Below are 24983 nucleotides of genomic sequence, written 5' to 3'. Positions count from 1 at the left end.
TTATATACATAACACTTATAAGATCATTTTTTTCTTTTACACGACAATTCTTTCACGTTATTACACAGCACTGTGAGTTTAGGGAGGGATCCTTATGGTCCTGAAGAAGAAGCTTGGGGAGCTTCGAAACATGTCGGCAGACATAGAAGGCACAGCTCATTGAGGCATATATACCTCCTCCCCCCACTTTTTATTAATGCCAGCTCATAGGTATATTAAAGTCTTCTAGACCGACGAGCCAGGTATTTTTTATTTCACTTTCTCCATTCACCCCTGACCCTTCCTCTCACACCCTACAATACACATAGTTGTCTCATAATAACAGTGCTCCCACGTACACGTAGGTCGTAGCACGCCCCGTCCCGTAGAGGGGCGGGAAGACCCCTATGATGAAGCATGACACCAAGGGCCCTTTTGGTGTGTGAGGGGTATTTTAACAACTAGTGTGTATTCTCCACCATTGTGGGGATCTACACTTTGTCTGGGGAAATTCTGACATACATATACATCTGAGGGTGGATCACTATGTTTATTCACTAACAAGATGCATCTGGGTGAAGCTTGCGCTGCTGAGATGTAGTTATAAAACTAGGAAGGAATCGCTGCAGGACTATAGGACTGGGCAACCACGCTATGCTCTTGCTGACAATACCTGGGATCCTAAACAATGAGACAGTAGTGCAGGGAGATCACACTGTGGAGTCCTAGATCACTAAGAAGATGTGTCTGGATGAAGCTTGCACTGCTGAGGTCCAGTTATAACATTAGGAAGGAATAGCTGCAGTATCATAGAACTGGGGAGACACTCTATGCTGCAGCTGACATTAACTGGGATCCTAATGCAATGAGCATGCACTGCAGGGAGATCACACTGTGGGGTCCTAGATCACTAACAAGATGCATCTGGATGAATCTCGCACTGCTGACGTCCAACTATAACACTAGGAAGGAATCGCTGCAGAACCATAGAACTGGGGAGATTCTCTATGCTGTAGCTGACACTGCCTGAGATCCTAAAGCAATGACACGGCAGTGCATGGAGATCACTCTACTGAGTCCTAGATCATTAACAAGAAGCGTCTGAATAAAGCTTGTACTGCTGAGGTCCAGCTATAACACTAGGAAGGAATTGTTGCAGTACTTTAGAACTGGGAAAACACTCTATGCTCTAGCTGACACTACCTGGGACTAAAGCAAAGAGGCGGCAGTGCAGAGAGATCACACTGTGGGGTCCTAGATCACTAACAAGATATGTCTGGATGAAGCTGGCACAGCTAAGGTCCACCTACAACACTAGAAAGGAATTGGTGCTGGATTATAGAACTAGGAAGAAACACTATGCTCTAGCTGACAATACCTGGGATCCTAAAGCAATGAGACGGCAGTGTAGGGAGACCACACTGTGGGGTCCTAGATCACTAACAAAATGTGTCTGGATGAAGATCGCACTGTTGTCATGGTTGCCACCCTCCCATATGTCAGGTTGTCCACCTTTATGCCAAGAATTACCTCCATTTTGCCCCTCACACTCGCTCATTCACATTCTCTTAAACACCTTACACCCATTCATTCTCATTCCCTCAATTGTAGTTGCAAGGTTCATATTTATCATTGTGTTGCGTCGCCGTTTCGCCACACAAGGAGGCGCAAGGGCGAAGGAACTACTAAGTCAGATTAATCAAGCCACACAAGACCACCTTGTCTGGCCCTGCATGGCTTAATAAATCTATAGTAACGCAACGCAGTGCAAATTGCTGCCTTGCGTTATTCTGCCCCAGAAAGGCGTTCCATGGGGGTAGCGTAGGTGTTCCCACGTATACAGCCATGGATTTTGGCGCATTCCCAGATTTACCAATACTGCAAGACCAGGGAATGCGTTACAATGCTATGCCTCCCCAGGTGAGGTGTAACAAGGAGAAATATCTTTATTTCTCCTCGTTTTCTCCTCTTTCTTTGTGCTGCATTCGGCGGCACACATAGAAAGAGGAAAATGGCTCAGATGATTAATTTTGTGCAGAAAGGTGTAACTGCTGCACAAAAACAATCCTGTCTGCAACGCAGGCACCCTTGCATCACGGCGCAAGGGGGCCGCATTGGCGCTAGGCAGCACATTGTGCTCCAGCGCATGGAAAGGAAGGACTGCCCCGTACGATTTTAAATACAGTGTGTTCTTGCCCTTTCCCTTTCACGTGAAATCATGATAAATCTGCCCCTTAATCTCTGACTCACTCATACTTACTAACACTCAATCTCACACAATCTCAATCACTAGTCACCTAATCGCTCACTGCTTTCATTCACAAACACATGCTTACAGACACACATGCTCAAACATACATGTGCTCCTTCCCCCATAAACACACTCTTGCCTTCAAGCAGGCACACGCATTCATTGAAAATCATTTTTACTTACATCAGCTGCCACCAAAAGCCCGTTTGAGCCAAGTGTGCTCTATGTTTTATTACTAATAGTGAATAATAGATTATTGTTCACTTTTAGTGTAAAGAAAAATGGATAGAAAGTAAGGAGTGCAGAGCCACCAGTAAGGAGGGCAGAGCTCTTGGTACTGATTTTCCCACCTCTGAGGCCAGGGTTGCAAAGGCAGTGCCAAGGGTCGCAAGGGGCAATCCAGAGGTCACAAGTGGGATCCCAGGTAACCCTTCCATGACGTCCATCCGCACAGCCTCCACAGGCTCACTCTCTCCTTCCTGATCCCCATTGGTCCCTTGCCACATCACATACTCTTCCTTAGATCTTTAGGATCAAACACTGTTTCCTGTTTCCATCTGGGACTCTGGGCCTCTGGCTCATGCATTCTTCACTGATCCCCAGTACCCTGCACCCCCTCATGATTTTTTTCCTCATCCCCTATCACCTTGCAAGCCCAGTCCATACACTCCTCTCTCATCCAGTCCCACTCTGCTCCCGGGGTTTCCACACTGTTCCCATGTTCCCACTAGCACCATGCGCCCTCAGCTCACGCGCTCTTCCCTGATTCTGAAGCTCCGTCCACCCCCAGGTCTCACACTCTTCCCTGATCCCTAGCACCATGCACCCCCAGGTCACACGCTCTTCCCTGTTCCTCAAGCTCCGTCCCCCCCCCCAGGTTACACACTCTTCCCTGATCCCTAGCCCCATGCACCCCAAGGTCACACACTCTTCCCTAATCCTCAAGCTCTGTCCACCCCCAAGTCACACACTCTTCCCTGATCCCTAGCCCCATACACCCCCAGGTCACACACTCTTACCTGATCCTCAAGCTCCGTCCACCCCCAGGTCACGCACTCTTCCCTGATCCTCAAACACTGTCCACCCACAGGTCCCTCGCTCTTCCCTGATCCCTAGTAGCACCATGCACCCTCAGGGTTACACATTCTTCCCTGATCCTCAAGCACCGTCCACCCCAGGTCACACGCTCTTCCCAGTTCCTCAAGCTCCGTCCACCCCCAGGTCACACATTCTTCCCTGATCCTCAAGCACCCCCAGGTGACATGCTATTCCCTAATCCTCAAGCACTGTCCACCCCACGTCACACACTCTTCCTTCATTCTGAAGCACCCTGCACCCCAGGTCACACACTCTTCCCTGATCCTCAAGCTCCGTCCACCCCCATGTCACACACTCTTCCCTGATTCTGAAGCGCCGTCCACCCCAGGTCACACGTTCTTTCCTGATCCTCAAGCACCGTCCACCCCAGGTCACACGTTATTTCCTGATCCTCAAGCACCGTCCACCCCAGGTCACACACTCTTCCCTGATCCTCAAGCACCGTCCACCCCATGTCACACACTCTTCCTTCATTCTGAAGCACCCTGCACCCCAGGTCACACACTCTTCCCTGATCCTCAAGCACCGTCCACCCCCAGGTCACACACTCTTTCCTGATCCTCAAGCACCGTCCACCCCAGGCCACCCACTCTTCCCTGATCCCTAGCACCATGCACCCCTAGGTCACACACTCTTCCCAGACTCTAAAGTACTATGCACCCCCAGGTCACACACTCTTCCCTGATCCTTCAAGCACCCTGCGCCCCCACGTCACACACTCTTCCCTGTTCCTCAAGCTCCGTCTATCCCCAGGTCACACACTCTTTCCTGATCCTCAAGCACCGTCCACCCCAGGCCACCCACTCTTCCCTGATCCCTAGCACCATGCACCCCTAGGTCACACACTCTTCCCAGATTCTAAAGTACCGTGCACCCCCAGGTCACACACTCTTCCCTGATCCTTCAAGCACCCTGCGCCCCCACGTCACACACTCTTCCCAGTTCCTCAAGCTCCGTCCACCCCCAAGTCACACACTCTTCCCTGATTCTGAAGTACCGTGCACCCCCAGGTCTCCCACTCTTCCTTGATCCTCAAGCACCGTGCACCCCCAGGTGACACGCTCTTCCCTAATCCTCAAGCACAGTCCACCCCCATGTCACACACTCTTCCTTCATTCTGAAGCACCCTGCACCCCCAGGTCACACACTCTTCCAAGATCCCTAGCACCATGCACCCCCAGGTCACACACTCTTCCCTGATCGCTAGCACCGTGCACCCCCAAGTCACACACTCTTCCCTGATCCTAGCACCATGCACCCCAGGTCACACACTCTTCCCTGATTCTGAAGCACCCTGCACCCCTAGGTCACACACTCTTCCCTAATCCTCAAGCACTGTGCACCCCCAGGTCACGCACTCCTCCCTGATCCCTAGCAACGTCCACCCTCAGGTCACGCACTCTTCCCTGATCCCTAGCACCCTGCGCCACCAGGTCACACGCTCTTCCGTGATCCTTCAAGCACTGAGCACCCCCAGGTCACACACTCTTCCTTGATCCTTCAAGCACCCTGCGCATCCCACGTCACACACTCTTCCCTGATCCTCAAGCCCCGTCCACCCCCAAGTCACACACTCTTCCCTGATCCCTAGCATTATGCACCCCTAGGTCACACACTCTTCCCTGATCCTCAAGCACCGTCCACCCCAGGTCACACACTCTTCCCTAATCCTCAAGCACCGTCCACCTCAGGTCACACAATCTTGCCTGATTCTGAAGCACCCTGCACCCCAGGTCACACGTTCTTCCCTGATCCTAGCACCTTGCAACCCCAGGCCACACAATCTTTTCTGATCTTCAAGGCCATACACCCTTCCTTGATTCTGAAGCACCCTGCACCCCCAAGTCACACACTCTTCCATGATCCTAGCACCTTGCAACCCCAGGTCACACACTCTTCCCTGATCATCAACCACCGTCCACCCCAGGTCACACACCCTTCCTTGATTCGGAAGCACCCTGCACCCCCAGGTCACACACTCTTCTCTAATCCTCAAGCACTGTCCACCCGCAAATCGCACACTCCTCCCTGATCCCTAGCACCGGGCACCCCCAGGTCACACACTCTTCCCAGATCTCTAGCACCGTCCACCCCCAGGTCACACACTCTTCCCTAATCCTCAAGCACCATCTACCCGAAGTCACACACTCTTCCGCCATTCCGAAGCACCCTGCACCCCCAGGTCACACACTCTTCCCTGATCCTCAAACACCCTGCACCCCCAGGTCGCGCACTCTTCCCTAATCCTCAAGCACCGTCCACCCCAGGTCACACACTCTTCCCTGATCCTCAAACACCCTGCACCCCCAGGTCGCATGCTCTTCCCTGATCCTCAAGCACCGTGCACCCCCAGGTCACACACTCTTCCCTAGTCCTCAATCACCATCCACCTGAAGTCACACACTCTTCCTTCATTCTGAAGCACCCTGCAGCCCCAGGGCACACTCTTTCCTGTTCCTCAAGCTCTGTCCACCCGCAGGTCACACACTCTTCCCTGATCCTCAAGCACCGTCCACCCTCAGGTCGCACACTCTTCCCAGATTCTAAAGTACCGTGCACCCCCAGGTCACACACTCTTCCCTGATCCTTCAAGCACCCTGCGCCCCCACGTCACACACTCTTCCCTGATCCCTGATCCCTAGCACCCCCAGAACACACACTCTTCCCTGATCCTCAAGCACCGTCCACCCTCAGGTCAAACACTCTTCCCAGATTCTAAAGTACCGTGCACCCCCAGGTCACACACTCTTCCCTAATTCTTCATGCACCCTGCGCCCCCAAGTCACACACTCTTCCCAGTTCCTCAAGCTCCGTCCACCCCCAAGTTACACACTCTTCCCTGATTCTGAAGTACCGTGCACCGCCAGGTCTCCCACTCTTCCCTGATTCTGAAGCACCGTGCACCCCCACGTCACACACTATTCCCAGTTCCTCAAGCTCCGTCCACCCCCAAGTTACACACTCTTCCCTGATTCTGAAGTACCGTGCACCCCCAAGTCACACACTCTTCCCTGATCCCTAGCATTATGCACCCCTAGGTCACACACTCTTCCCTGATCCTCAAGCACCGTCCAACCCAGGTCACACACTCTTCCCTAATTCTCAAGCACCGTCCACCTCAGGTCACACACTATTGCCTGATTCTGAAGCACCCTGCACCCCAGGTCACACGTTCTTCCCTGATCCTAGCACCTTGCAACCCCAGGCCACACACTCTTTTCTGATCTTCAAGGCCACACACCCTTCCTTGATTCTGAAGCACCCTGCACCCCCAAGTCACACACTCTTCCCTGATCCTAGCACCTTGCAACCCCAGGTCACACACTCTTCCCTGATCCTCAACCACCGTCCACCCCAGGTCACACACCCTTCCTTGATTCGGAAGCACCCTGCACCCCCAGGTCACACACTCTTCTCTAATCCTCAAGCACTGTCCACCCGCAAATCGCACACTCCTCCCTGATCCCTAGCACCGGGCACCCCCAGGTCACACACTCTTCCCAGATCTCTAGCACCGTCCACCCCCAGGTCACACACTCTTCCCTAATCCTCAAGCACCATCCACCCGAAGTCACACACTCTTCCGTCATTCCGAAGCACCCTGCACCCCCAGGTCACACACTCTTCCCTGATCCTCAAACACCCTGCACCCCCAGGTCGCGCACTCTTCCCTAATCCTCAAGCACCGTCCACCCCAGGTCACACACTCTTCCCTGATCCTCAAACACCCTGCACCCCCAGGTCGCATGCTCTTCCCTGGTCCTCAAGCACCGTGCACCCCCAGGTCACACACTCTTCCCTAGTCCTCAAGCACCATCCACCTGAAGTCACACACTCTTCCTTCATTCTGAAGCACCCTGCAGCCCCACGTCACACTCTTTCCTGTTCCTCAAGCTCTGTCCACCCGCAGGTCACACACTCTTCCCTGATCCTCAAGCACCCTGCGCCCCCACGTCACACACTCTTCCCTGATCCCTAGCACCATGCACCCCCAGAACACACACTCTTCCCTGATCCTCAAGCACCGTCCACCCTCAGGTCAAACACTCTTCCCAGATTCTAAAGTACCGTGCACCCCCAGGTCACACATTCTTCAAGCACCCTGCGCCCCCAAGTCGCACACTCTTCCCAGTTCCTCAAGCTCCGTCCACCCCCAAGTTACACACTCTTCCCTGATTCTGAAGTACCGTGCACCCCCAGGTCTCCCACTCTTCCCTGATTCTGAAGCACCGTGCACCCCCACGTCACGCACTCTTCCATGATCCTCAAGCACCATGCACCCCCAGGTGACACGCTTTTCCCTAATCCACAAGCACTGTCCACCCCCATGTCACAAACTCTTCCTTCATTCTGAAGCACCCTGCACCCCCAGGTCACACACTCTTCCTTCATTCTGAAGCACCCTGCACCCCCAGGTCACACACTCTTCCATGGTCCCTAGCACTATGCACCCCAAGGTCACACTCTCTTCCCTGTTCTTGAAGCTCTGTCCACCCCCAGGTCATACACTCTTTCCTGATCCCTAGCACTATGTACCCCCAGGTCACATGCTCTTCCCTGTTCTTCGAGCTCCGTCCACCCCCAAGTCACACACTCTACCCTGATCCATAGCACTGTGCACCCCCAGGTCACACACTCTTCCCTGATTCTGAAGCAACCTGCACCCCAGGTCACACGTGTAGGAGAGTAGGATCTGCTTCACATGGGTACCCCCACTTTTTGCTGGTGTTTCACTGTTTTTCGACCTTAGTCTGGCTGTGCTCCTGCTAATCAGGACCCCAGCCTAGCTGCTTCCTCTCTAAAATGGTTTCCATGTACATTAGGTACATTTCTAATTGGATTCTGGAGTGCCTTATAAGCCCCTAGTATATGGTATACTATGTACCTAGGGCATAGGTACCTCAGAGGCCTACCGGGGGCTGCAGCATGTATTATGCCACCCCTGGGAAGCACTCCAAAATGACACCACAGGTCTGCTATTGCAACCTGGGTAAGGGTGTGCTTGCACCCCTTACTGTGGTACAGGCTACCTATATCACTACCTTATACAGACACATATAAACCTATAAGCCACTCCTAGGGCAGGCCTTGACAATCCTGAAGGCAGAGTGTTTGGTTTTATGTGAGAGGGTGCCCAAGCATGAGCAGAACCCCTCTGCAGCATTCGGAAATACTTCCTTATGGCTGTTCTGTGATACAGCCATACCATATACTCTTAAGTGCATTATAACCTTGCGGTAAATGCTAACTTTGGGATGGCTGCATCAAAACATGTCGTGTTTGGTGTCAAACGCTATGGAATACTATCCCCCCCCCACCAGTTCTGGCGGTGGGGGTAGCATTCCACCCTTCTAGAGGGAGAGACATGTTCACACTGGCTAAACCCGGTTAAAACTTTCCAAAGCCCTGGCATCTTAAACTGGATGCCACTGCCACAGACACGGATCTGGCCTCCTGCTGCTGGGGGAAACTCCGTCAGGGGAGGCCTGGACAATAGGTTTCCTGTCACAGGGAGGTGTAACCACCTCCCCAGACTCTGATGTGTATTGGGGCAGGGTGGGTGCATTGAGAGAATGCTTTTGAGACACTGCCTGGGGCACACAAGGTGTCCCTGTGCATAGCCCAGTTCAAACCGGTTGCAGGGGCACTCAGCCCCTGCTCTGGCGCGAAACTGGACAAAGGGGAAGGGGTGTAACCACCCCCACCCCAGGCCCACCCATAGGTGGAGCCTTAGAGTCAGTCCATCCCCTAAACTTAGTATAAGTATAGGAATCCAGTCCCTAGGACTTTAGATTACCCTGGACGAACCTCTGAAACATATATCCTGGACCTTCGACTTTCTATCACGACTAGAAGACAGAAGAAATCTCCCTTGGGGTCAAGGAGTGACTCCCCTGCTTGGCAGGCACCAAAGAAGCAACTGACTGGTCTGCAATTCTGAAGCTCCCACCGGACGCCGAAGTCTCTGCATCCCCAGAGGTGGATTTCCAGACTTCTTCAAAGCTACCCTGAGTCCACAGCAAAGCTGAGGCCCGTGGCTATCGTGGGTGACGTGGAACCGTGACCCATAGACACCGTGAACTTTTGCAGCAACACTACCTTTATGGTCATCCTCGAAGTTGTGCTTTGGGCTCCGAGTAGCCCCAGCCTTAAGCACCTCCTGCATCGAAGATTGTTGGCCTCCACTCCACGAGTGACCCGTGGGCCAGCTCCAAGTGCGACCGCTCGAGGCTCCTTCGCGATCACTAGCCCGTAGGCTAGCAGGTCCCCATGAAGGCAGCTCCACTTCTGCTTGGGCTTTTCTGGTTGCTCCTGACCTGCCCTTACTTGCTGGGTGAGTCCATCAGACCTTGCTGTTCTGCACCGCAGTCCTTTCTCTGCATTCCTGAGACTTGCCATTGCCAAGGCTTGTTGGGTCCTTTCTGGTCGCCGATACCGCAGCACTTGACAGACTTTGTGGGACAGCTTGAATCTGGCTCGTGGACTTCGTCGTCGCCTCCTGGACCTCGTGGCTGAAGAGTCAAGACACCCATCAACTCACCTGAAGCACCCAACACCTGTGGGCATTGGTCCATCCTGCCCTAGGTCACTGGCAAGTGACCCAGACTCTGTCCCCTCTGATTTCAGGTTCTTTACATCCTAGATCCAGGCTTGGATCTCTCTGGGCACTTCTCTTCACGGCAGCAGCAGCTCTTTGCAGGCTTCCATTGGAATCGACGACACAACCCGACACCAAAAGGCACCTATGCACCCAGCTTCCCTGGGTGAGGTAACTCGAGTACTCCGGTACTCTCGTGGGTGCTAGCCCTAGAACTGTCTAAGTCCAAAAGGGTTTGGTCCTGACTCGATTAGAAGTGTCCCTAATCTTTAAAATTCCAACTGTGACATTCCCCATAGAAGATAATAGGAACCCGCGGTTGTGTTTCTACACTGCATACGGCTCCCGTGGGTCCCCTGTGTCACTACCTTGGGTGGTTCCTTGGGGTCCCAGCGATTTTAGAGGCAACAGGCCGAGTGCCTTTTACAGTCGTGGTTCTTATATCACTTTTTGAGTATATGGTTTGGTACGTCCCTAGGGCCCAAACGTGTATTTGTGCTTTTACTGATGCTTGATCACTTGTAACTTAAGTACTTCGAACTCTAGTCTCATAAAGAAACTAGAGGGGTGTGTGTTATCTTAAATACATATATTTTAAATATATACCTGGTGTGGTTGTCTTTTCATTTGATCATTCAAGAGATTATAGACTGGTAAAACAAGCTGCTTTACATTCCTTCAAGACTTAGCCTGAAGGCTGCTCTCCATAGCTACCACTAGGATAGCTTTCAATAAAGGTTGTCTTTAACCTATCACCATAAGGGGTTGTTTGGACTGATACAAGGTGCCCACTATAACTAGTGGACAGCATATATCAGGCCAACTTCTCACAACACGTTCCTCCCTGATCATCAAGCACCGTGCACTCTCAAGTCACACACTCTTCCCTGATCCATAGCACTGTGCACCCCCAGGTCGCACACTCTTCCCTGATTCTGAATCACTCTGCACCCCCAGGTCACACACTCTTCCCTAATCCTCAAGCACTGTGCACTCCCAAGTCACACGCTCTTTCCTAATCCTCAAGCACTGTGCACCCCCAGGTCACACACTCTTCCCTAATCCTCAAGCACTGTGCACCCCCAGGTCACACACTCTTCTCTAATCATCAAGCACTGTGCACCCCCAGGTCACACGCTCTTCCCTAATCCTCAAGCACTGTGAACCCCCAGGTCACACACACTTCTCTAATCATCAAGCACTGTGCACCCCCAGGTCACACGCTCTTCCCTAATCCTCAAGCACTGTGCACCCCCAGGTCACACACTCTTCCCTAATCCTCAAGCACTGTGCACCCCCAGGTCACACACTCTTCCCTAATCCTCAAGCACTGTGCACCCCCAGGTCAAACACTCTTCCCTAATCCCTAGCACTGTGCACCCCCAAGTCGCACGCTCTTCCCTGATCCCTAGCACCGTCCACCCCCAGGTCACACACTCTTCCCTAATCCCTAGCACCGTGCCCCACAGGTCACACACTCTTCCCTAATCCTCAAGCTCCGTCCACCCCACATGTCACACACCCTTCCTTGATTCTGAAGCACCATGCAGCCCCAGGTCACACACTCTTCCCTGATCCTTCAAGCACCGGGCACCCCCAGGTCACACACTCTTCCCTGATCCTTCAAGCAACGTCCACCCCCAGGTCACACACTCTTCCCTAATCCTCAAACACTGTCCACCACCAGGTCACACACTCTTCCCTAATCCTCAAGCACCATCCACCCGAAGTCACACACTCTTCCTTCATTCCGAAGCACCCTGCACCCCAGGTCACACACTCTTCCCTGATCCTCAAGCTCCGTCCACCCCACATGTCACACACTCTTCCCTGATTCTGAAGCGCCGTCCACCCCAGTTCACACGTTCTTTCCTGATCCTCAAGCACCACCCACCCCAGGTCACACGTTCTTTCCCGATCCTCAAGCACCATGCACCCCCAGGTCACACACTCTTCCCTGATCCTCAAGCACCATCCACCTGAAGTCACACACTCTTACTTCATTCTGAAGCACCCTGCTGCCTCAGGTCACACTCTTTCCTGTTCCTCAAGCTCTGTCCACCCGCAGGTCACACTCTTTCCTGTTCCTCAAGCTCTGTCCACCCGCAGGTCACACTCTTCCCAGTTCCTCAAGCTCCGTCCACCCCCAAGTCACACACTCTTCACTGATCCCTGATCCCTAGCACCATGCACCCCCAGGTCACACACTCTTCCCTAATCCCTTGCACCCTGCGCCACCAGGTCACACACTTTCCCTGATCCTCCAGCACCGTCCACCCCCAGGTCTCCCACTCTTCCCTGATCCCTAGCACTGTCCACCCCAGGACACACTCTTCCCTGATCCTCAAGCACCCTGCACCCCCAGGTCACGCACTCTTCCCTGATCCTCAAGCACCCTGCACCCCCAGGTCACACACTCTTCCCTGATCCTCAAGCACCGTCCACTCCCAGGTCTCCCACTCTTCCCTGATCCCTAGCACTGTCCACCCCCAGGACACACTCTTCCCTGATCCTCAAGCACCCTGCACCCCCAGGTCACGCACTCTTCTCTGATCCTCAAGCACCCTGCACCCCCAGGTCACGCACTCCTCCCTGATCCTCAAGCACCCTGCACCCCCAGGTCACGCACTCTTCCCTAATCCTCAACCACCGTCCACCCCAGGTCACACACTGCTCCCGGATCCTCAAGCACCATCCACCCCAAGTCTCACCCTCTTCCTTCATTCTGAAGCACCCTGCATCCCCAGGTCACACTCTTCCCTGTTCCTCAAGCTCCGTCCACCCCCGGGTCTTACACTCTTCTCTGATTCTGAAGCACCATCCACCACCAGGTCACACACTCTTCTCTGATTCTGAAGCACCGTCCACCCCCAGGTCACACTATTCCCAGTTCCTCAAGCTCCGACCACCCCCAGGTCACACACTCTTCCCTGATCCTCAAGCTCCGTCCACCCCAGGTCACACACTCTTTCCTGATCCTCAAGCTCTGTCCACCCCCAGGTCGCACACTCTTCCCTGATCCTCAAGCTCCGTCCACCCCCAGGTCACACACTATTCCCTGATCCTCCACCACCGTCCACCCCAGGGCACACACTCTTCCCTAATCTTCAGGCAACGTCCACCCCCAGGTCACACACTCTTCCCTGATCCTCCACCACCGTCCACCCCCAGGTCACACACTCTTCCCTGATCCTCAAGCACAGTCCACCCCAGGTCACACACTCTTCCCTAATCCTCAAGCACCCTGCACCCCAGGTCACACACTCTTCCCTGATCCTAGCACTGTCCACCCTCAGGTCACACACTCTTCCCTGATCCTAGCACCATGCACCCCCAGGTCACACGCTCGTCCCTGATCCTCAAACACCCTGCACCCCCAGCTCACACGCACTTCCCTGATCCTCAACCACCATCCACCACCAGGTCACACACCCTTCCTTCATTCTGAAGCACCCTGTGACCCCAGCTCACACACTCTTCCCTGATCCCTATCACCATGCACCCCCAGGTCACATGATCTTCGCTGATTCTGACGCACTGTGCACCCCCAGGTCACACACTCCTCCCTGATCCTCACGCACCGCCCACCCCCAGGCCACACACTCTTCCCTAATCCTCAAGCACCGTCCAGGCCACACACTCTTCCCTGATCCCTAGCACCATCCACCCCAAGTCCACAGACCCTTCCTTGATTCGGAAGCACCCTGCACCCCCAGCTCACACTTTTACCTGTTCTTCAAGCTATGTCCACCCCCAGGTCACACACTCTTCCTTGATTCAGAAGCACCCTGCACCCCCAGGTCACACACTCTTCCCTGATCCCTAGCACCATGCACCCCTAGGTCACACACTCTTCCCCGATCCCTAGAACCATGCACCCCCAGGTCACACACTCTTCCCTGATTCTGAAACATCGTGCACCCCCAGGTCACACACTCTTCTCTGATTCTGAAGCACCGTCCACCCCCAGGTCACACTATTCCCAGTTCCTCAAGCTCCGACCACCCCCAGGTCACACACTCTTTCCTGATCCTCAAGCTCCCTGAGCCCCCAGGTCACACACTGTTCCCTAATCCTCAAACACCCTGCACCCCCAGGTCACACACTCTTCTCTAATCCTCAAGCACTGTCCACCCGCAAATCGCACACTCCTCCCTGATCCCTAGCACCGGGCACCCCCAGGTCGCACACTCTTCCCAGATCTCTAACACCATGCACCCCCAGGTCACACACTCTTCCCTAATCCTCAAGCACCATCCACCCGAAGTCATACACTCTTCCTTCATTCTGAGGCACCCTGCAGCCCCAGGTCACACTCTTCTCTATTCCTCAAGCTCTATCCACCCCCAAGTAACACACTCTTCCCTGATCCCTAGCCCCATGCACCCCAAGGTCACACACTCTTCCCTGATCCTCAAGCACCGTCCACCCCCAGGTCACACACTTCCCTGATCCTCAAGCACCGTCCACCCCAGGTCACACACTCTTCCCTGATCCTCAAGCACCGTCCACCCCAGGCCACCCAATCTTCCCTAATCCCTAGCACCATGCACCCCTAGGTCACACACTCTTCCCTGATCCTCAAGCAACGTCCACCCCAGGCCACACACTCTTCCCTGATCCTTCAAGCACCCTGCACCCCCAGGTCACACACTCTTCCCTGATCCTCATGCACCGCCCACCCCCAGGTCACACACTCTTCTCTGATCCTCACGCACCGCCCACCCCCAAGTCACACACTCTCCCTTGATCCTTCAAGCACCCTGCGCCCCCACGTCACACACGCTTCTAAGTTCCTCAAGCTCCGTCCACCCCCAATTCACACACTCTTTCTTCCCTGATTCTGAAATACGGTGCACCCCCAGGTCTCCCACTCTTCCCTGATTCTGAAGTACCGTGCACCCCCAGGCCACGCACTCTTCCCTGATCCTCAAGCACCGTCCACCCCCAGGTCACACACTCTTCCCTGGTCCCTAGCACCTTGCACCCCCAGGTCACACGCTCTTCCCTGATTCTGACGCACCGTGCACCCCCAGGTCACACGCTCTTCCCTGATTCTGACGCACTGTGCACCCCCAGGTCACACGCTCTTCCCTGGTTCCTAGCCCCGTGCACCCCCAAGTCACACACTCTTCCCTGATCCCTAGCACCGTGCACCCCCAGGTCACACACTCTTCCCTGATCCCTAGCACTGTCCACCCCCACGTCACACACTATTACCCGATCCCTAGCACCGTCCACCCCCACGTCACACACTATTCCCCCGATCCCTAGCACCATGCACCGCTTTACAGAGAATTGCGACACACATAAGGGGAGACAATTGTGGCAAAACAGCAGCAATAGACAAATAAAAACAGGTTCGTAAATCCATAATAATGGAGGGGATCAGAATGGCAACAATGCAAGATATCATAAGTAAGCAGAAGACCATGACAAGGAAGGCAGAAGAACATGTATGTCGAATACAGCAGGAAGAGTCGTTGTGATAATATATAAAGTGGAGTAGACCGTTGGGCTAGGAGGATCCGCCAGAGTTAGGCTGATAGGGCAATAGGCCGAGGCTAAACTTCTAATTCAGAAAAGTACTCATCAGTAAAGCTTTCTCTTCCTTTTTGAAGGACACTGTTGATGGAATCAGTCTAGTTTCCGTAAGTAGGGAGTTCCAGATTCCCTGGCAATACCGGAGAAGGAACGTTTGTAAGTTTTAATTTTGTTTTATTTTTTGGGTTTAAGCAAGAAGGTACTGGAGCTCCTGGAGGACCGGGCACCGCCTGAAAGCTCTAGCTTTTTTGCGAGATACTGAGGAGTGTTGAAATGAAGGGCTTTATGGGTCGTGCAGGCAAGTTTTAGTTGTATCCTTGCCTCGAAAGGTGACCAATTTAGAGATTACAAATCCGGAGACCTGTGGTTGCTTTTCTTGGAGCCTGGGATGAGCCTGGCAGCAGCATTCCATGAAGCCCTAAGAGGGGCCAGTCTGCACCTCGTTAGTGCGCAGAGGGTAGCGCTACCATATTCCAGCCTTGAGATGATTAGTGCTTCCACAGCAGGCTTGAAGTCATCGGGGAAAGGAAGGGTTTTAATATCCTTAGGATGCTCAATTGGAAGTTCGCTCCTTTGGTGGGTGCGCTGATGTGATCCTGCATGTTCAAGTTCTTATCCGGCACTAATCCCAGAGATCTTGTAGAGTCTATGATATGTGGTGTGCAGTTGAGAGCGGATACATTTTTCATATATTACTCCAAGATGGGGACTTGCTTGGGCGGGGAGATAAGGAGGAATTCTGTTTTGAGGGCGTTCAGTTTGAGATGAATGTATGACGTTACAACGCATACATTAAAAACGCATGCCTTTACAACACAGTTTTTACATAGCAACATCCATCACAACGCATGATTTTATATTGCATGCCATCACAACGTATTTTTAGAAACTACCTTTACAACCCATTCCATTACATCGCATTATAGCATTACAACGCATACCATTACAATGCACACCAGTACATTGCATATAAGGTAAGTGTTGGATAGTGTAGGGGTAAAAATTACTATTCCCACTCCAGTGAGTGCAACAGTAGGGTAAGTGTTGGATAGTGTAGGGGTAAAAATTACTATTCCCACTCCAGTGAGTGCAACAGTAGGGTAAGTGTTGGATAGTGTAGGGGTAAAAATTACTATTCCCACTCCAGTGAGTGCAACAGTAGGGTAAGGGTTGGATAGTGTAGGGGTAAAAATTACTACTCCCACTCCAGTGAGTGCAACAGTAGGGTAAGTGCTGGATACTGTAGGGGTAAACATTACTATTCCCACTCCAGTGAATACAACGGTAGGGTAAGTGTTGGATAGTGTAGGGGTAAAAACTATGCCTTGTAATGGTATGCGTTGTAATGGTATGCATTGTAGGGACATGCGTTGTAATGACTTGCGATGTAATGGCTGAGTTGTAATGGCATGCGATGTAAAGGATGTTGTGTTGTAATGACTGTGTTGTAAAGGTAGTGCGATGTAATGACTGCGTTGTAAAGGATGTTTCCCGTTTGAGATTGTTGGAGGTTAACCAGTTTTGGGTTTTGGGCCAGGTTCCGCTGAATGTCTTGATATCATCAGGAGAAGAGGTTTTCATGTACAACTGGTTTTCATCCCCATACATGTGATACTGGATGTCAGATGCTTTGAGGATTTCAGTAAGAGGTTCAATGAATAGGTTGAAAAGTGTGGGTGAGAAATGACCCCCGGGGCACCCCCAGAGGGCTAGGACTGGCAATTGGAGAGGGTTTGATTGATTTTAAATCTGTGTGTTCTGTTATGGAGAAACGAGGCAAACCATTTTAGTAGTGAGCCAGAGAGCCCCATGCTACGTTCCAGAAGGCTCAGGAGATTGTCATGTTTGACAGTGTCAAAAGCTGATGAGAGGTCGAGTAGGATGAATAGGCAGGATTTGTTCCTATCAAGCATTGTAAGAGCGTCGTCGACTATATGAGTGATGGCTGTTTTGGTGCTGTGACCCTGACGGAAGCCCGATTGGAATTGATCAAGGAGCTGGAATTCCTCAATGTGGTTACACAGTTGTACATGAACACATATCTCAAGGAGCTTTACCAGAGTTGGGATGTTTGTGATTGGTCAGAAGTTGTTAAGGTCCTCTGGATCAGCCATAGGTTTTGGAGAATTGGCAAAACCTGACCGGACTTTAAGCAGTCAGGGATCTCACCTTGAAGTAAGGAGACATTAACAATCTCGGTCCAGAGTGGAACTAGGGACCTTATCATCTCTTTAAAGAAATTGGAGGGAAGGGGATCGTTGAAGTGATTTAAGGGTATCAGGGTAGAAAGAATGTTGAGAATGGATGTATCGTTGAAGGTTGAAAATTACTCCAAAGAGCATTCTTTTTAGGGGCGTGACATGCTGCAAAAAGGGGCAGCGGGGGCAAGGGGGAGTCTGGTAGGAATGATAGATCGATCAGGGCAGACCTTAGATCAGATTCGTTCTTGTTAGACTTTCCAAGGAAGAAGGAGGCAAATTCTTCGCAATTTGGTTGTGGACTGGAGATGAATGGCAATTGAATGGGAGTGTTATTGGATTGAAGTTTAATTAGACCAAACAGCATTTTTGGGCAATTTCTGGTGATTCTCTGATCTCCAAGCACCCTGTAACCCCAGCTCACACACTCTTCTCTGATCTCCAAGCATCCTGCACCACCAGGTCATGCCCTGTTCCCTGAATTCCTAGCACCCTGCAGTCCCATCTCAAACACTTTTGTACTCTGTGCCTCCTGGGTTCACACACACTACTGTATCCTCTAATACTCTGTCCCCCTGGGTTGACACGCTCTTCTCTGACCTCCCGGTTCGCTGTGCCTCCTGGGTTGATTCTCTCTTCTCTGAACTCCTCCCAGTATTCTGTGCCCCCTGGGATGACCCACTCTTTTCTGACCCTGGGGTACTCTGTGCCCCCTGTGTGACCCACACTGCTCTGACCTCCAGGTACTCTATGCCCTCTGGGTTGACCCACACTTCTCTGCCCTCCCAGTACTCTGTGCCCTCTGGGTGACCCACTCTTTTCTGACCCTCAGGTACTCTGTGCCATCTGGCTTCACCCACTCTTCTCTGACCCCAGGTACTCTGTGCCTCCTGTGTTGACCCATACGTCTCTGACCTCCCAGTACTCTGTGCCCTGGGTTGACCCACTCCTATCTGATCCCCTGGTACTCTGCCCCCTGGGTTGACCCACTGTTCGCTGACCCACTCTTCTCTGACCCCCAGTACTCTATGCCCCCTGGGTTGACCCACTCTTCTCTGCCCCCCATACTCTGTGCCCACTGTGGTGATCCACTGTACTCTGACCCCCCAGTACTCTGTGCCCCCTGTGTTGATCCACTCTTCTCTGTCCCCCTCCCTGTGCTCTGTGCCCCCCTGGGTTGACCCACTCTTCTATGACCCCCCCCAGTGACCTGTGCCCCCTGGGTTGACCCACACTTCTCTGACTCCCAGGTACTCTGTGCCTCCTGGGTTGACGCACTCTTCTCTGACCTCCTGGTATTCTTTTCCCCCTGGGTTGAACCACTCTCCTCTGACCACCCTGTACTCTGTGCCCCCTGGGTTGACCCACTCTTCTCTGACCCCCCCTACTCTGTGCCCCCCTGGTTTAACCCACTCTTCTCTGACTCCCAGGTACTCTGTGCCCTCTGGGTTGACCCACTATTCTCTAACCCCCCGTACTCTGTGCCTTCTGGGTTGACCCACACTTCGCTGAGCCCCAGGTACTCTGTGATCTGGGATCCCTGGGTTGAACCACTCTTCTCTGACCCGACGTACTCTGTGCCCCCTGTGTTGATCCACTCTTCTCTGACCCCCTAGTGCTCTGTGCCCCCTGGTATGACCCACTCTTCTCTGACCCCTGGGTACTCTATGCCCCCTGGGTTGACCCACTCCTTTCTGACCCCCCCGTACTCTGTGCCTCTTGTGTTGACCCACTCTTCTCTGACCCACCGGTACTCTGTGCACCCTCGGTTGACCCACTCTTCTCTGACCCCCTACTGCTTTGTGCCCCCTGTGTTGACCCACTATTCACAGACCCCCAGTACTCTGTGCCCCCAGGGTTGACACACTCTTGTATGACTTCCCGGTACTCTATGCCCGCTGGGTTGACCCACTCTTCTCTCACCCCCTAGTGCCCTGTGCCCTCTGTGTTGACCCACTCGTCTCTGACCCTTGGTACTCTGTGTCCCCTGGGTTGACCCACTCTTCTCTGACCTCCCAGTACTCTTTGCCCCCTGAGTTGACCCGCTCTCCTCTGTCCACCCTGTACTCTGTGTCCCCTGGGTTGACCCACTCTTCTCTGACCTCCCGTTACTCTTTGCCCCCTGGGCTGACCTGCTCTCCTCTGTCCACCCTGTAATCTGTGCCCTCTGGGTTGACCCACTCTTCTCTGACCCCCGGGTAATCTGTGTCCTCTGAGTTGGCCCACTCTTCACTGACCCCCCCTGTACTCTGCTCGCCCTGGGTTGACTCACCCTTCTCTGACCCCAAGATACTCTGTGCCCCCTGGGTTAACCCACTCCTCTCTGACTTCAGGGTACCCCGTGCCCTCTGGGTTGACCTACTGCTCTCTGACCCCCGGTAATCTGTTCCCCCTGGGTTGACCTACACTTCTCTGACCCCAGGGTACTCTCTGCCCTCTAGAGTTGACCCACTCTTCTCTGACCCACCGTACTCTGTGCCTCCTGTGTTGACCCAATCTTCACTGACCCTCTAGTGCTCTGTGCCCCCTGGGTTGACCCACTCTTCTCTGACCCCTATTGCCCTGTGCCCCCTGGGTTGACCCATCTTCTCTGACCCCCTAGTGCTCTCTGCCCCCTGGGTTGGCCCACTCTTCTCTGATCCCCGGCTACTTTAGGCACCCTGGGTTGACCCACTCCTCTCAGACCCCCCTGTACTCTGTGCGCTCTGTGTTGACTCACTCTTCTCTGACCCTCGGGTATCCTGTGCCTCCTGTGTTGACCCACTCTTCTCTGACCCCCTAGTGCTCTGTGCCCCCTGGGTTGGCCCACTCTTCTCTTATCCCTGGGTACTCTATGCCCCCTGGGTTGACCCACTCTTCTCTGACCCACCCGGTACTCTGTGCCCCCTCAGTTGACCCACTCTTCTCTGGCCCTCGGGTACTCTATGTCCCCTGTGTTGACCCACTCTTTACTGACCCCCCTGGTACTCTGTGCCCCCTGGGTTGACACACTCTTCTATGACTTCCCGGTACTCTGTGCCCTCTGTGTTGACCCACTCTTCTCTGACACTTGGTGTCCCCTGGGTTGACCCACACTTCTCTGACCCCTGGGTACTCTGTTTTCCCTGGGTTGAATCACTCTTCTCTGACCTCCCGTTACTCTTTGCCCCCTGGGCTGACCCGCTCTCCTCTGACCACCCTGTAATCTGTGCCTCCTGGGTTGACCCACTCTTGTCTGACCCCCGGGTAATCTGTGTCCTCTGAGTTGGCCCACTCTTCTCTGACCCCCCCTGTACTCTGTTCCCCCTGGGTTAACTCACCCTTCTCTGACCTCAAGATACTGTGTGCCCCCTGGGTTAACTCACTCTTCTCTGACTTCAGGGTACCCTGTGCCCTCTGGGTTGACCCACTGTTCTCTGACCCCCGGGTATTCTCTGCCCCCTGTGTTGACCCACTCTTCTCTGACCTCCCGGGTACTCTATGCCCCCTGGGTTGACCCACTCATCTCTGACCCCTCCATACTCTGTGCCCCCTGGGTTGACTCACTCTTCTCTGACCCCCCCCCCCAATATTACGTGCCCCTTGGGTTCACACCGTGGTGTCCGTGGTGACCCAGCACCTGAGGTTTACGCTCGGTTTCGGATTCCCTGGCGCCCTCACCCCACCTCAAGGAGCCTTCTATGATGTCCAAGCACTCTGTTACTCCTGGGTTCACCCATTCTTCTCTGGCCCCTGGTTACTAGGTGCTCCCTGGGTTGACCCACTCCTCTCTGACCCCCCTGTACTCTGTGCCCCCTGTGTTGACCCAATCTTCTCTGACCCCCCCAGTGCCCTGTGCCCCTGGGTTGACCCACACTTCTCTGATCCCCGGGTACTCTGTGCCCCCTGGGTTGACCCACTCTTCTCTGACCTCCTGGTACTCTTTGCCCCCTGGGTTGACCCACTCTTCTCTGACCCCCGTACCCTGTGTCCCCTGTGTTGATCCACTCTTGTCTGACCCCCGGGTACTCTGTTACTCCTGGGTTCACTCACTCTTCTCTGGCCCCTGGTTACTAGGTGCTCCCTGGGTTGACCCACTCCTCTCTGACCCCCCCCCCCCCCAATACTATGTGCCCCTTGGGTTCACACCGTGGTGTCCGTGGTGACCCAGCACCTGAGGTTTACGCTCGGTTTCGGATCCCCTGGCGCCCTCACCCCACCTCAAGGAGCCTTCTATGATGTCCTAGTATTCTGTGCCCCCCATGTTCCCACACTCACCTGCCGGTTCATGAAGACGTATATGACAGGGTTGTAGACGGTGGACGACTTTGAGAAAATGGATGGGATGGAAGCAACCCAGGGTTCGAAGATCTCCCCGCGATGAGAGATGGCCCACAGGGCAAAAATGGCGTAGGGGCTCCAGCAGATCAGGAAGCCGAGCACCATGATAAACACCATCTTGGTCACCTCCCGCTCAGCCTTCTGGGTGGTGGCAGACTGCTCCTGCTGCTTGGCGACCTGTGGGCACCAGAAGAGAGCACATGAAAATGAACATGGTACCCCTGGGGTGAGCTGGGCATAGCTTGTAACTCTGCACTGACTGCCCCAGTGATTTGTACTGCCTAGAACAGCAATTTCTTAACCTGTGGGAGTCTTAATAAAGTGTAAATACATAAAAAAGCTAATTTTAAAATTGAAAATGTTAAAACGCTCTGTCATTGTGAAGGGATTTTAAAACTGAGATTGGAAATTCAGGCCCAGATTTATAATTTTTTCACACAATGCAACGCAACAAGACAACTTGCTGTGCTGCATGAAAGGGAGAGGTTCAGGAATGTGCCATATATATCCATATATATTAAGATATGGCGCATTCCTGCCCTCTCCTTGTGCTGGAGCACTCACTGCAGCCTTGCGCCAACGCAGGCACCCTTGAGCCATGGTGCAAGGGTGCCTGCGTTACAGGCCGGATTGTTTTTGACCAGGAAGGGACACCTTTCTGCACAAAAACAATCCTTAGACGAATTTTCCTTTGCTTAGAAAGAAGAAACAACGAAGGTATTCGCTGTGCCTCTATTGGGAAGGTGTACAACTCTGACGCATTCCCATATCAACCAGTGTTGCTTCCGAATACATGGACACCCGAGCTCCACCCATGTAACGCCTTCCCAGCACAGTGTAATGCAAGGCAGAGACTTGCGCCCCCTTGATTTACACCAGGTTTACCAAGCTACAAGGGATAAAAGCAAATTTGCAAGATCTGAACTCAATGATTAAGAAGGCACAACTAGATAGGGACACAACATATCATACGTGCCATTGGCCCCAGATAATCGACAAATTGGCAATGGTACCAACTTTGATGTCGCAGATATTAAGTGCTGTTAAGGAATCCCCAAAAGAGCCCATTAAAGCCCTCAAGCAGGCAACAGACGAACAAGATGGCCTGCACGGAAGTGGTAGGATTGATGGGAGTCCTGAGTGATGAAGAGAGACCGCCAAACCCAGAGCTCTCAAGTGCTCCCATCACAAACGATTTAAGGAGGCCAGACGATCCGACCAAACAATCCCACTCTGGAGCACAAGAGATGTCGTTACTTAAGCAAGGTTCAAAATCGTCTGATCATGTAAGCCCCAAACAATCCATCTTGCCCACTTCCCTCATGAAGAGGGAAAGAAAACACCTGAGGAAAGCAAGAAAGAGCAAATTAAACAACCTAGAATTCAAGCCTGACATAAAAGACAAGGATTCGACGGAGAGAGAGAACTCTGAAAATAATAATAGGCCCACGACTGGGATAAAGATACCCCGCAAGCCCATCCCAAAGGAGGAAATAACTTCAGAAAGCCCAAAACAACATATTAGCACAAACCAACAAGCAAGGAACATGTATAGTATATTTAGGGCTCCCGGTTTTATGGTATTTATATTTGTACCATTTCCGTCTGTATTTATCCATATTTATTTTTTGCAAATTTTACCTGTATTTATCCATATTTATTTTAGGTTTTGTGAAAAAATTAAGCTGAAATGTGTATATTTCTGTGCTTATTTAACTAGTATAACTAGTTAATGTGCACTCGTGCCTGAACGCCTGACAGGTTTCAATGATATATACGCACTCAGGTGGTAAAATATGCACTTGTAAGAAAATACATACATTTTAGTATCAAGGTTGTGCAAATCTACTGCTGTTTAAGGCTCTTTACTAAAATCCTTTATTTTTTAATCCCCTTGGATATTCAATCCGCAAAGCTATTGGCCTGGCAGTCATGATTGACAGTATTCTAGAATCACTCAAAAACAACCCAATTTCCGTTTTTATTCACATTTAAAAATAAATACAGACAGGAAAATAAATGGTTTTCTGTCTGTATTTATCTGTAAAAATCCGTAAAAACGGAAAACAGAGAGCCTTAAGTATATTCTATCCTCAGGCAGGGAAATAAGGAATCAAACCTCCCAGCCTGGACACACAAAAAAACCACTTATATCAATGGGTGGAGCTGTCACAACAGAAGAGACCGTAACTAGCAGACTAGTGGAGATAGCGGAGAGCAGCACGCCCAAAGGAGGAAGGAAACGGGAGCAGTTGACGGGCGTAACCGAGGACGCACTAATCTTGAATCCCAGTGGCATCGCAAGACATAGCTCCCACAACCAACTTAATTCCACCCCCATGACCAAGACCTAATCCGGGCTGCAATTGTCAAATCTAGTAACGGGGCAAACAAACACCGCACATATCCAATACGGTTAACCACAATCAAAAAAGTAGAGCTAGTCCCACAATATAGCTCGAGGGGGCCACACGACATCCAGAATAGGAGATCAATACTAAAATTATTAGAAGAACTACCATCCATGAGCCATATAAAATCCAGCACCTTGGAAAGTATAGAGTTTAAACCGAATCCTTACCAAACAGGTCCAGACTCTACAATCTTAACATGGACCAATCACAGCCTCACAGAATTGATCCTGCAGCACAGGGAAGAGTTCTCTAATTGGGGCATAGAACTTAAAAAGGTGGAGCCCCCGCCGTACCCTAGTCCGTTACAACAACAAACACAGAAACAGAGCCTTTTAATAGGCGCAAAAGGCCCGGACCAGACTAGCACTAAAGTAGAAGAGGGTCATTTACTCAGACAGATCACAATTACTATTGCACAACGAGAAGTAGCAAATCTCGAGGCGCACCCCCAAACAACATTATGAATGAGACCAAGCCTATTCTCAGGGAAAGTGAGGGGTACCAGGATTTGTTCCTGGAATGTTAATGGCCTAAGCGCAAAGTTAGAAGAAGATGATTTTGTGGAATTCATCCAACAATATGACATACTTCTTTTTCAAGAA

At 52.3% G+C, this 24983-nt stretch overlaps 1 protein-coding gene across 1 annotated transcript in view; it reads right to left on the bottom strand.

Moving 5' to 3' along the window:
• Nucleotides 1-24983, bottom strand: part of LOC146797105 (blue-sensitive opsin-like) — a 200146-nt gene that overhangs the window by 63027 nt on the left and 112136 nt on the right. The window contains exon 4 of the mRNA XM_085629746.1: nt 21905-22144. Coding sequence (XP_085485872.1) covers nt 21905-22144 — 240 coding nt within the window. The remainder of the gene's footprint in view (nt 1-21904; nt 22145-24983) is intronic.

This window comes from Triturus cristatus, chromosome 10 (genome assembly GCF_964204655.1).
Source record: "Triturus cristatus chromosome 10, aTriCri1.1, whole genome shotgun sequence".
NCBI lineage: Eukaryota > Metazoa > Chordata > Amphibia > Caudata > Salamandridae > Triturus > Triturus cristatus.
This window is presented reverse-complemented; position numbering and strand designations above follow the sequence as displayed.